Genomic DNA, 14,077 nt, shown 5'->3' with positions numbered 1-14,077 from the left:
GGTCTCAGAAATCAAATTTGGAGGTATCTGGCTGGTTCAGTGAGTGAAACATGCAACTCTTTGATCTTAGGGTTGTGAGTTTGGGCCCCACATTGGGTATAGAGATTACTTAAAAATAAAATCTTAAAAAAAAAAAAAAACAGATTTGAACTAGCTTAAGACAAAAAGCAAATTTACAGACCCATACACAAAAGGTCCAGAGGTAGAATTTAGCCTCAAACAAAGGTCGACAAACACGTTCAAAGAGAACTGCGCTAGTTTACATGGATGGTTCAGATAATAAATCAGCTTTATTTCTTCCAAATGTCTTCTAGGACAGATAAAATGGTACTTTTTTTTTTTTTAAATCACTTTATTTATTTATTTATTTTTAGAGTGTGTGCGCATGCATGCGAACAGGAAAGAGAAGCAGAGAGAGAATCCCAAGCAGGTTCCATGCTCAGCATGGAGCTCAATGCAGACCTTGATCCCACAACCCTGGGATCATGACCTGAGCTGAAATCAAGAATTAAACACTCAGGCCGCCTGAGTGGCTCAGTCAGTTAAGCATCCGACTTTGGCTCAGGTCATGATCTCATAGTTTGTGAGTTCGAGCCACGTGTCAGGCTCTGGGTTGACAGCTCAGAGCCTGGAGCTGCTTCGGATTCTGTGTCCTCCCTTCACTCTGTGTCCCTCCCCCACTCACGTTCTGTCTCTCTCTCTCTCACACAAAAATAAACAAACATAAAAAGTTAAAAAACCAAAAAGGATCAAACATTCAACTGAGCCATCCAGGTACACCAGTACCACAGTACTTGAAAATGAAGAGAAGCATAGCTGAAGTAATTTATCAGTGACACATAAGGCAAGGTAGTTCAATGTGGGCCAGGACAGGGGTTAGGAGGAGAGCTCAGGAAAAATTCAAAACAACTTTTTAAGGAATTCAGGGAAGGAAGGGGTCAGCTCGACAGTCCTAAGGAGCTCAGCTTCCTGTGCCATTCAGAGGGAAGCTTCCTCCATTTCTCTATTTGTTCCTGATGATCAGACGTCCCGGGTAGTTAAATCAGTGGGCAGATTCATGAGAAGCTTCATTTTTACTCTGGACACCATCCTGCTGTTCTGCAGGGAGAGGCCACCTCCCCTTTCTGAAAAAATTAGATGGGGGAACTAGAAAATCAAAATCCCAAAAGTAAGCTTCTCTACAGAAAAATGAAATTCAAGCACCTAGGTTTTTAAAGTTTTCTTTTTCTCTTTCTGGGTCCATGTGGTGCTAAAGTTAACATGAATGTGGGGCACCCTGTTGGCTCAGTAGAAAGAACATTCGACTCTTGATCTCAGGGTTGTGGGTTCGAGCCCCATGTGGGGTGTAGAAAATACTTTAAATCTTTAAAACAAAAGATAAAAATGGGGCGCCTGGGTGGCTTAGTCGGTTAAGCGTCCGACTTTCGCTTAGGTCATGATCTCGCGGTTCGTGGGTTCGAGCCCCGCGTCGGGCTCTGTGCTGACTGCCAGCTCAGAGCCTGGAGCCTGTTTCAGTCTGTGACTCCCTGTCTCTCTGACCCTCCCCTGCTCACGCTGTCTCTCTCTCTCTGTCTCCTAGAAATAAATAAAAAATATTTAAAAAAAAAAAAAGATAAAAATAAAGTTAACCTCAATGTTTCAGTGACAGAAAGGACCAGGAGCGAACGAAGGGAAACTGCTCTGCGGCTGGTACTGATGAATAAAAAGTGCCGTGTCACGCTTGTAACAAACAGCATTTGTTATTTGCGCTATGTCGTGCCTCTTCCGATCACACTTCAGTTCGAATCATCTTTTTGGGATATAACAATCTCAAAGGCTGGAAATGACCATGTCCAAATCTTATGGTACATGGCACGGGGTACAGGACTTCCACTTCTCAGAGGTCCACATGATTTGCAGAGATAAGAGGCTAAGTTCAAGCCAACCAGTTACCAATCACTTCTCATTTAAAAACTATAAATTTGCATATGTATTTCCAGGTTAAATCTGATCAAGGGTCCTAGACTGGGTGATGGGACAGGTGAAGTCACGCAAGGGCTGCTCAACTGTGCCACCTAAAGATATCATCAATAGTCCTCAACTTTCTTTCCTTCATAGGCTGCCTTTGATCGAAGTTGTTTCTGGGGCACCTGGGTAGCTCAGTCAATGAAGCGTCCAACTTCAGCTCAGGTCATGATATTGCTGTTCGTCCGTCAGAGCCCCGGGCTCTGTGCTGTCAGACTGTCAGCACAGAGCCTGTTTTGGATCCTCCGAACTCCTCTCTCTGCCCCTCCCGTTTACATGGGCTCTCTCTCAAAAAAGAGGTAAAACATCAAAACAAATTTAAAACGTTTTTTTCTAGTAACCTAGTAAAATTCTAAATTATCATTAACTGCTTTCAAGAAGCTGTTTTACAAGGGATATAAGAATCATTTTAAGGAAGTTGTTTCTAATGAAGCAACAGGATTCTCTTCAACAACCAAGGTTTTTCAGGGACTCCTAAGACCATGGCCATTTTTTAGTAATCTACTAATTCAGAAAATGGTTATTATTGATTCCATTTCACTGAGCACACACAGAAACACCTGTATATAAAGGCTAGCGGTAGATACGCCAAGCACATTATTCATTTTAGTACCGCTGAAGCTGAATTTTTATCCGAGAACCATCAATAGAGGACATGGAAAGTTTGGGGCTGGGTGGCCTCAGGCAAGGCAAGTCACTGGTAAAGTGGACATCCCCCATTTACTGTGTAAGGACCCCTAGCAAGGGGAAGGATCAGAAATGCCATCAAAGCTACTGCAAGGCCGCCCGAAAAACAAACAACCCAGTGAAGAAATGGGCAGAAGACATGAACAGACACTTCTCCAAAGAGGACATCCAGATGGCCAACAGACACATGAAACGATGCTCAGCATCCCTCCTCATCAGGGAAATACAAATCAAAACCACACTGAGATACCACCTCACACCAGTCAGAGTGGCTAAAATGAGCACATCAGAGAACTCTAGATGCTGGCGAGGATGTGGAGAAACGGGCACCCTCCTACACTGTTGGTGGGAATGTAAACTGGTGCAGCCCCTCTGGAAAACAGTGTGGAGGTTCCTCAGGAAACTAACAATAGAACTCCCCTATGACCCAGCAATAGCACTGCTAGGAATTTACCCAAGGGATACAGAAATGCTGAGGCATAGGAGCACATGGACCCCAATGTTCATAGCAGCACTCTCCACAATAGCTAAAACATGGAAAGAGCCTAAGTGTCCATCAACAGATGAATGGATCAAGAAGATGTGGTTTATCTATACCAAGGAATACTACATGGCAATGAGAAACAATGAAATCTGGCCATGTGTAGCAACATGGATGGACCTTGAGGGTGTTATGCTGAGCGAAATAAGTCAGGCAGAGAAGGACAAATATCATATGTTTGCACGTATAGGAGGATTAGGAGGAACTTGACGGAGGAACAAGGGGGAGAAGAAGGGCGGAAATGGTGGGGGAAAGGGAGAGAGGCAAACCATGAGAGACTCTTGAATGCTGACAAAAACTGAGGACTGATGGATGTGGGGGGGAGGGTGGGATGGGCATAGAGGAGGACACTTATGGGGATGAGCACTGAGTGTTATGTGGAAACTAATTTGACAATAAACTATTTGTAAAAAAAAAATTAAAAAAAAGCTACTGCAAGGCACACAACTGATGGAAGATAAATGATAAATAGTATTATAGCTTTATCTTCATGTTTCATCTGACAGCAACTCTAGTCTTTCCTGGATGCTTTATAAAAGAAAGTTTTTTAGGGTGCCTGGCTGGTGCAGTTGGTAGAACATGCAACTCTTGGTCTCAGGGTTGTGAGTTCAAGCCCCATGTTGGGTGCAGAGATTACTTTTAAAAAAATTAAAAAAAACTTTAAGAAAATGAATTAAGTTTGTTGAGTGCTAGAAATTATGTGATTAAGCTGAGTGCTCCTTTAAATACACAGTATAGGTATCTATTAAGCTAATTAATGTTAGGTTACCAACAATATCTACAATTACCAACAGTTTAGTAGACTGTGTGGGTATGTCTTACCTTAAATTTACATAATTGGAATCACAATCTTCTACTTCAGGTTTTCAGGAACCAACCAGGATTTGTCAAGTACCTGCCAAATACTCGGCATCATGAAGACTGCAGTCATACAAATTATTAGGACTGGAGATTAAACATTAGAGTCAAACACTAATAATAAGAATGGGACTATCCTTTCCTGTTACTAATTCATGTGATAGTGAAATAACCAAGCCCTAATGAATGATGTCTCATTAGTAGTGTTAGAAGGCTATCAGTATGCTTTAAAGGTAATTATAAAAATTGTTTATTTCCCTTGTTTAATTAACACAGTCGCTAGAACTTCAATCTCAGTGTTTAATTTTCCCCAACAGTTTAGCTATTTCCAAGAAAAACAATCATTTGAAGACTGGCGTTGCAGATAACAAAATATTATTACCTTGTACTGGCTTCTCTTTACCAGACGGTTTCAGTAAAAACAGAATTCCCAACTGGTCTACCCGGCTGCCACTTCATAGCCATCAATACAGCATAAGTCTTCCTTTTTGCCTCTTGTGATTATCAACTGAGCAACTCACTTCAAAGAAAGAGCAGCAGAAAGAATCCTGAAGAACCACAGAACTCCCCATTAAGTTATACTACATACAATTATTTGCATAGATACACATGACTTTTGTGCTTCTCAAATCCTTTTCTTCAAGAACACCTTAGGATTACAGAGCCAACACTTCTGCTTTAAAAAAAAAAAAAAATTAGTAACTGTAGTCAGGGCAAGAAAAGGAAAACAGTATCTTTATTGTGTGTAGTTCTAACAAACATTCACTGTGTGCACATTCCAGCAGAAAGAGACAAAGATCTTTGTTCAAAATATGCTGAAATAAAATAGGTAAACAAACTCCATTACTGAATACACAAAAAGAATGTTAATATTACTCGTTCACAGTAGAGGGTGAAGTAAAAAAGAAAGAAGTCAAATAATCATCTTTCACTCAACTAGCACACATAGGATACAGGTACAGGAAAAGAACAGCTCCTAAAATTCATGAGTAAGATGCTAGATATTGGGTAGGTAACTCGGGTTCCCAGAACCTTCCTCTGAAATCATCCCCACAAATTCCAAACCAGGCCCTTTCAAAGAATAACAGCCAAATGTGAACTAAACTCCCCATTTGTTTTGTGATATTTGGCAACAGAATGAGATGGCTTAAAAAACAAACAAACAGACAAAAAACAAAAACAGATCTCTTATTGAGACAAGACATGTCTCAATCCACTTCTCCCAGGGAAGGAAGTAATGAACATTAATGTTCTGCAGTTCAATCCCCTAAAATGGAATCTAACCAGATAATCCTGAGACGTGAAGCCTGAGACACTGTGAGTAATGATATGCCTAACCCATAGAACATTTCTCATTGCTCCACGCCGGAACTACATGAATACAGACTCAACAACGCTCTTATCTCACGATGTGTGTGCATTTATGACAGCTGCTGAAAAAACTTTATAGGCTCAAATTATAGGTTCCCATGGATTTTTGTTTCTGCTTCAGGGGTCACATAAGAACTAAACACTATCAATTTTGTCCCCACCACTTTCTTGTCCTTACAAATGTGGAGTCATTTAGAAACCAAAACTGATTCCCGAGGGACAGGGACTAGGAAATTTTGGAGACCTGGCACTGATATCCCTATTTTGGTGGCACACGTTTTCCCTCCTCTCCTTTCATGACCTCCAGCCATTGTGTGTCTTCCCCAGGAATAAACAACCCAGCACCTCGGAGACCAGCTCTAGGGGGCACCCTCAGCCGGCAGGGACTGGCTCCACTTGTTCTCCAGAGGGGTTTACATGACTTACCAATGTGGAGACTGTTTCGAGAATTTGAGTCTACCTCTAAAAACAAGGCTTTCTTGATGGGTTTGGCTAACATACTCTATTGTTTAGAAAAACCTGTGCAAATTCCCACACTAGCTCTACCTTTTGCCTGCCTGTTGATGTAGGCAGCAGAGTAACAGTAAATGGACCCAAAAGTGGTTTTTATAGTACAAAGTGACATCACATTAGCAGTAGATCAAAAGCAGCTCTGGTTGGATGGATTTCATGGATGGTAGAGACAAGTCTAAAAATCTTTTCCTCTGGCTCTGAGAAAAAAAAAGTCCAGATATAAACAGGAAAAGACAACCAATATGAAAGAGAAAAACATACCTTTTGTGTTGGTGTTCACCCTAAAAATATCCAAAATAACCACGCCAACTTTACCTAAGACTGTCACTCTTTAACATTTCTTATAAGCCAGATGTTTTTCACTTAATTTTGTAGACTGCCAACATACTCTTAATTGATCCAAGTTATCTGCTGGCTTAGCTTCAGCCTAAATGTTCCCCTTCCAGTTCCTCAATACTCCTTTGTTCTTTATTTCTACCCCAATGTGGCCCATGTAATCATGCAGCTTAATTATTACAGCAATTAGATACCAATTCATATTCAAGGCAACCCTTCCACATGCCTTCAAACGGGAGGAGCACCAACAGTCATACCACTTCCGTTCTGTAATAACCAAAGGTTTTTTTCAATAAATTGTCTAAAAGTGGCATCTTATACAAAGTTCGTAAAGATAAAAGTTTGACTATTCCCGTATTCCTGACGTATAGAAGTCTCTCAAAAATCCCCTGAAATGTCTCCATAATATCATATCCAAGGGTGCAAATACAAGGTGAATATTATTTTTATGAATTCTGAATACACTCAACTGCAGGACTTGGGTTGAGCCTTTTCCTGGTTTGCATGGGCAGACACTGCTTTGCAGGCCACATTCCTGTCCGTGGCAAGCTGTGAGCAGGGAGGAGACAGCAGGGTTCATGGTCCTTCTGAAACCAAGCTGCTCCTTGCTACATAGGACAATGGCCCAGAAGCAGACTGGTAATCCTTAAAAAATCGGAAGAAAAATCACCACAAACAGCTGCTGGCAGAAAACAGCCAGTCCTCAGGTGTTTCCACGGGGGAAAAAAAAGTTAAGTCAAATAAGCCAGAGAAATTCCTGAACCAAGAAGAAACACTAACAAAATTCTAAATAATGACCTACTCTTCAATGAAACACTCATCCAAGGGATAAAACTACTAGCTGTTGTTGTTTTTTATTTTTTCCTCAATGGAAAAACAACAAAACCACAAATTAGAGCCATGAAGGTAAAATAGAGATGAAATGGAAAGCATTCTTTTGTCATGAAGTCCCCATTTCGAATGCCACTGTTCTATGGAACTTATGTTACTGGGGCCAACAAACAGAAGATCAAATATTGGGTCTTTGAGCAAGCTGGAATCTCTTAATTTTATAAAACAGGGAATGAAAAAATTTATTATTCAATACATTTAAAAGCAGCAAAAATCCCTGGTGAAGTTCCACAGTTATAATTATAATTTTGTATTTTACCAATAAAAGGTGGTTAGTTGGGGGGGAAAGAAAAGAAAAGGGATGGCTAGAAACTGGTGTCAAACCAAAGTAAAGAATGAAGCCTTTGGAAAAAAAAAAAATGAAGTCTTTGGTGCTTTTCCTAAACTCTTGTCCTAAAGTAGTGTTTTCAGTATTTTCCAGAAGAGGACTATGAAATCACCCTATCACCCCAATTCATCCCTTCCCTCCCCTCTTTCTCTCCACTCCCAAGAAATACAAGAGAAGCACAGTTCTGTCCAGCACCACTCGGTGGACTTGGGGGTGGGGGTGGGGGTGGGGGTTGGTGACAAGAGTTACCTGCTACGGTAGGTCAGGAGGGAGGAAAGGATTTCATGGTTCTTCTGGTTTTAATAAATATAAACAAGGAACAAGATCATTTGGCAGTTGTGTTTTATGCCATAGGTGTGCAACAACTTTACTTCATCAATTAAATCCCTTATAAATAATAGATTCAAGTCAGAACAAAAAACATACATACATATATATATACATATAACACATATATATATATACATATATATGTTTTTTTTTCTTTTACTTCAAAGAAAAATGGAAAAAGAAAAGCTTCAAAACCAGAGTGTGTTGCCCTGTTAAGAATGTCTTAACGTGCATTCAAAATATTGGAAACCAGGCATTTTTATCAAAGAACAATGTCCCAAGGACATGTGGATTGTAATTATAAAACCAAGTCTGGAAAGGTAAAGGGGGCTGGCGGAGGCCAGCGGAGAGAAGGGCCACTGGCAGGGACACAGGACAACGGGCAGGTGCTTTGGGAATAAGGCTCTGGGAGATGAAGGACACTGGCCCCAGGTCTGGGGTGGATGTCTGGCCAACCATCTGGGTTCCGAGGGGGAAGCACACACACCCGGCAGGATTCGAGAAGAGGGCATCGCTTGGCCTCCAAACAAGTCTCTAGCTCGCACTCCCAATGGATATGCTTTCCGACTTCCACGCGGTCTCCTCAGGAGGATTTGCTCTCCGATGTGTAGTAACGATACAGGAAACCTAAGACAATAGCGCCTACGATGGGCAAAATCCAGTATGTCCAGCAACTAGAAGTGAGGGGAAAGCAATGACGCCATGAACACCTGATACCAAATATTTGCTATCTTTCAACATCCACATTTTAATATTTTCATGAGCAAAGAATCTCGATTTACTTTGGGAAACTTAACTACTTTTTTTTTTTCTTCTTCCAAGATTTTATTTAAATTCTAGTTAGTTAACATATATGTAATACAGATTTCAGGAGTATTGTAAATATAGTACGATTCATCACTAACATAAAACACCCAGTGCTCATCACAAGTGCCCTCCTTAATCCCCATCACTCATTCAGACCATTCCTCCACCCGCCTCCATCCATCAACCCACAGTTTGTTCTCTATCATTAAGAGTCTCTTATGGTTTGCTTCTCTGTTTTTATCTTATTTAATTTTTCCTTGCTTTCCCTATGTTCATGTTTTGTTTTTAAAATTCCACATATGAGAGAAATCATATGGTATGTGTCTTTCTCTGAAGCTTAACTGCTTTTATCGTCCAAGCAGTGGGGAAAAAATAAAAATTTACATTGGCATGACAATATTAAACAATTTTTAAAAGATAAAAACCAAATGTGTAGTATGATACTAAAAACATACACCCCTATACACGCCTCTATGTGTGTTTTTACGAAGACACATAGCAGTTATTTCTTGGTTCAGATAAGGGATGGGTTAAATTTTTCTTCTTTGGGGGCACCTAAGTAGCTCAGTCAGCTAAGCATCTGACTCTTGGTGGGCTCAGATCTCACACTTTGTGAGATCGAGTCCTACATCAGGCTCTATGCTGACAGTGCAAAGCCTGCTTGGGATTCTCCTTCTGTCTCTCTGTCTCTGTCTCTCTCTCTCTGCCCCTCCTCTGCTCGCGCTCTCTCTCTTTCTCAAAATAAATAAATAAAAACTTTTAAAAAATCTTTTTTGTATTTTTTTACATATTCTACAATTAGCACTTTTAAACAGGGAAAAAGCCACCATTCTATGTATGTAAGTATAAATTTACAAGTAATACCATCTAATACAACTATTGGCAAAATTCTATCCGTCTCATCTGTATTTTCTACATTTAATCCTGATGACAGCCTTATGAAATAGATACTATTACTCCCATTGGATATGTAGGAAATAACAAGCTTTGCACCCAAAACCATGAAGCAAAGTTAGTGATGGATTCCTGATTCCAATCAATGCACTTAATCTTTAGGTAAGTCTGTACACTAATAAAGATACACTCCCACACTGAACATACTGAAAACTTAAATGACAGTTGGCTTGAGAAGGCCTGTAAGAGACTTTTCTTAGGATTTCAGGACAGTCGTCACTCTTAAAATAATTCTTCTCTAATACAGCTTACTGACACTCTTAGTTTTAAGGTGTAATTCTTCCATGATCCAAATGACCTACATGCCCCTCTACTAAGACATATGCAGCCTTGGTATTAAAAGGCTTTTAAGTCAATAAAACCAGCTGAGGTTCAATAATAAAATGCCTTCTCCTTGCCTAAACTTGCCTAGAGCTTTGTACACTTCAGTATGGCAGAGAGCTGCTCCAGAGAAGTTTAGAATGTCAGCCAAGTAGCTTTGCGTAGAAACAGAAAAGCGAGCAAGCTGGCATGTACACCACTATATGGCACATGGGAACTCTGAAGTCCTGTCCCCATAAAGGTAATCAATTCAGATAGCTTGGAGAACAACCACAGTTTCAAAGTAGGGTCCTTGAGAAAACAATGAAGAGACATTCCTCAGTACAAAGGCTGAGAATGGCTGACCGCCAATCCCCATATGATCCTTTGTAATACTTAACTGTCACCGGCATAGAGGCAGAAGAAATGGATTTATGCTGAACCAAAAGAGTTCAACATTAACGTCTTAGCCGTAAGACAGAACTCTCTTCTGGAGACTCGTTCAGGTTACTACATGTAGTTGTGACTCATTTCTTTTTATTACTCTGTAGTATTCCACTTTATAATACACCAGAATGGATTCATTCACTTTATTAAGGAATGGTTATTTGGGTTGCTTCCAGTATACTTTTAACTTGAATAATGAATGCCCTTATGAACATTCTAGTATGTGTTTCCTGGTTTACTTGTGCACACATTTCTCTCGAGTATATCCTTAGATATGGAATTGCTGGGTCAAAAGCTATTCATATTGGCAAATTTACTAGATAATGCCAAATTCTTTTCCAAAGTAACTCTACCCATGTACACTCTCCTAAGAGGGTTTAAGAACTTGGTGATCCACTTCCTCAACAGCTCCTCTTATTTGTAGAATTCTCAATTTTTGCCAATCTGGTAGCTGTGAAATATACCTTATGATTTTAATTTGTATCTGATAACAAGTGATATTAAACCTTTTTTTTGTTCATGTATCTATAATTGTTTCCTCTTCTGTAAGGTGCTTGTTTAAGCATTTTTCTGATATTCTACTACATTATTTTTTAATTGATTTGTAGGAATTCCTTATGCATTCTGCATAATAATTCTTAATGCGTGCTGTGTGTAGCCCAAGTCTATTGCAAGTTTATGGCTTGTGTTTTCAGATTCTTTACAGAAAGTAGTTGGGTAAGCATAAGACCTTAATATTAAAGAAAATAAATTTACTAAGAGTTTCCTTTAAGTTTAAATTTTTTACATTCTTTGTCCATCACCTCAAATATAAAAAAGAAGCAATACTTTTACGGGGGAAAACCACATTTTCAACCTCTCTCTGAAATGCTTTAAGTGGGAGCTCAGAAAGATGAAACAGATCTATATAATCTCTATAAAGATTTTTTTACAAGCCAAGGATTCCAGAGTCATTTCAAGTGCATTTAAGGGATGGCAAATGCATACCTTTCAGAGCTCATACTATTATATTACTAAAATGACCACAAGGGATATTCCTAAGTAAACCTTTGAAAGAAACCAAATTCCTGAATACGCATGCAATACATAATTTTTTTTCTTCTATAACATGCAGTCATAGCACCCACCTTACAGAGCAGTTGTGGGGATTAAATGTGATTAAGTTTCAAGTGGAAGTTGCGTAGCTGGGCTGAGTGGCACAGACCGTTGGCGTGTCTTAACAGCAGTTACTTGTCCTTGCACATTGGCCTCTCACCGAATATGATCCCAGTTTATGTCACAACATGATTTAAAAATTACTCAAGGCACAAACTTTTGAGATTACTCAAAATGACAGAAACTGTAAAAATTAATTTTGCTAAGGGTAAGGAGCTACTGAATTTGCAGTAATTTTGGCCAAAAAATAATTAGTTGTTAACTGTCCTCTTTTTCTTAATTGAAATATAGTTAACATGTACTTGAAACAGAGTTACATGCTATTACATTAGTTTCAGATGTACAATACAGTGACTCAACCAGTCTATACTTCCATGATGCTCACCACAGTGTGGCTGCCCTCTGTTACCATACAAGGCTTTTGCAACACCTCTGGACTCTCTTCCTTGTACTGCAGGTACCTTTTATTCCCAAGTCAAACTGTACTCCTAAGTTATCTTATACATGTATGTTTATGGAAGAACCTCTGGCCAGACATTGTGATGAGCATAAGGAAGTCCACTGAATGTATACTAACCTTTTGCACGTGGGATCTTTCGAAGGTTCCTGAAGAAGACACATATTCAAAAATTTCAAACAAAAAGAAAGATTAATACAGTATGCAAATCTTCTTGAATATCCATACACAGAACTTCATCTTTTATGCAATTTGACATTTACAAATCTAATGCGATGGGAGCACCAAGAATGCTATTTCTGGTAACATTCTGGTCCTCTCTAGTGAAGAATAACTAATGAAAGCATGGAGAAATGGCCTAAATGTTTTTAGATATTAAAAAAAAAAAAAGCTACTGATACTAACTATACTGAAAGGGACTAATTGCAGTCACAATGATATGCCTAGTTCAGCTGGGCTTGCCACTGGCAGTAGCTAGAATCACATTTTCTGAACACATTTTAAAAAAATACAAACTCTTGTGACAAATAGGTCAACTGTGAAATGTTCTAGAGCAAGCCGATGATTGCTTTGTGGCTTACAGAAATGAACTGGTTTACTCTATGAAATCATATTAATTACGACTACAGACCTTAGGGCTTATTCAACAATGAAATGGGAAGAATGGAATTAAGGGGATGGAAATACCAAAATAATCTTAAAAACAAAATTTTGGCAATAAAAGTGAAGTACTGACACATGCTTCAACAGGATAAACCTAGAAAACATTATATGCTAAGTGAAAGAAGCTGGATATAAAATATAACATATTGGAGCACCTGCGTAGCTAAGCTGGTTAAGAGTCTAACACCTTAGGTCTTGATCTCAGGGTTGTGAGTTCAAGCCCCTCACTGGGCTCCACACTCAGCATGGAGCCTACTTAAAAAATAAAACAAACGGGGCACCTGGGTGGCTCAGTTGGTTAAGCATCCGACTTCAGCTCAGGTCATGATCTCGTGGTTTGTGGGTTCAAGCCCTGTGTTGCACTCTGTGCTGATGGCTCAGAGCCTGGAGCCTGCTTCAGATTCTGGGTCTCCTTCCCTCTCTGCCCCTCCCCCACTCACACCTGTCTCACTCTCTCCAAAACAAATAAACATTAAAAATAAATAAAACAAAAACCACACAACATATTATATAAAGATTACATAAGAGTATTTATATGAAAGCCTCAGCATAGGCAAATCTAGGGGCAGAAAGTAGATCTGTAGTTTCCTAGAGCTGGGGGGAAGAGGAGTTAAAGGGAAATGGAAATGACTGATAATGGGCATGGGGTTTCTTTCGGGAGTGATGAACATTTTCCAAAATTACTGTAATTATGGTTACATAGCTCTATGAACATACTAAAAACCCAACTTGTACATCTTAAATAGGTGAACCGGATGGTACATTAATTATATCTTTTAAAGGTGTTATTAAGTTACTTTCATTTAAATAAACATCAAATGAAGTTACTGATTCCATTAATTAGCTGTATATACAACAGGCCTGCTAACTTACTGCCAGAGGACAAACCCATCTGCATAGGTCACTGCTGCCCAAGATATCCTTTTTGCCAATATGTACAAGTATGCTAGGGTATGAACACAGAATATTAACTGTGTTTAACCACAATTTTCAGTAATTTCCAAGAATTTCCAAAAACCCTACATACTGGCCTAGATACTTTAGAGCAGACCAGGAAATGTATTTTAGCTTCATGTATCCAAAACACTGCCATGCAAATGAATACATGCCCCAAACCCGAAAGAAATTAGCCTACAGGCAAGTTAAACTTCTAATAAAAAGTGTCAGATAAACTACGTTAATATACTACTACACTTCTTTGAGAACTTGATGATTATCATTATCTGGGACATTTCTACTAGAATATTATGAATCAGGTTAAGTAAAACATGTTACAAGTCAGTCTTTGAGAAAATTCAACAAATGTCTTACAGGTTTGGAAGGAAGCGATTTCAGTAGTAATGGGAGAGTGTGTACTAGATTCATTTACAATGTTGCCTTTTAAAAGATTCCATTACAGTAGCCATGAAATAACTGAATTCCATGAGAAAAATGT

At 39.2% G+C, this 14,077-nt stretch overlaps 1 protein-coding gene across 1 annotated transcript in view; it reads right to left on the bottom strand.

Moving 5' to 3' along the window:
- Positions 1-4,805: 4,805 nt before the first annotated feature.
- LOC120224633 (cytochrome b5 type B) overlaps positions 4,806-14,077 on the bottom strand; it is a 40,707-nt gene continuing 31,435 nt past the window's right edge. Inside the window, exons 4-5 of the mRNA XM_039222906.1 lie at positions 12,100-12,128; positions 4,806-8,533 (exon numbers count right to left, since the gene is read on the bottom strand). Coding sequence (XP_039078837.1) covers positions 8,443-8,533; positions 12,100-12,128 — 120 coding nt within the window. The 3' untranslated portion in view covers positions 4,806-8,442. The remainder of the gene's footprint in view (positions 8,534-12,099; positions 12,129-14,077) is intronic.

This window comes from Hyaena hyaena, unplaced genomic scaffold, assembly GCF_003009895.1.
Source record: "Hyaena hyaena isolate Hyena2069 unplaced genomic scaffold, ASM300989v1 scaffold_18, whole genome shotgun sequence".
In the NCBI taxonomy this organism is placed as follows: Eukaryota; Metazoa; Chordata; class Mammalia; order Carnivora; family Hyaenidae; genus Hyaena; species Hyaena hyaena.
This window is presented reverse-complemented; position numbering and strand designations above follow the sequence as displayed.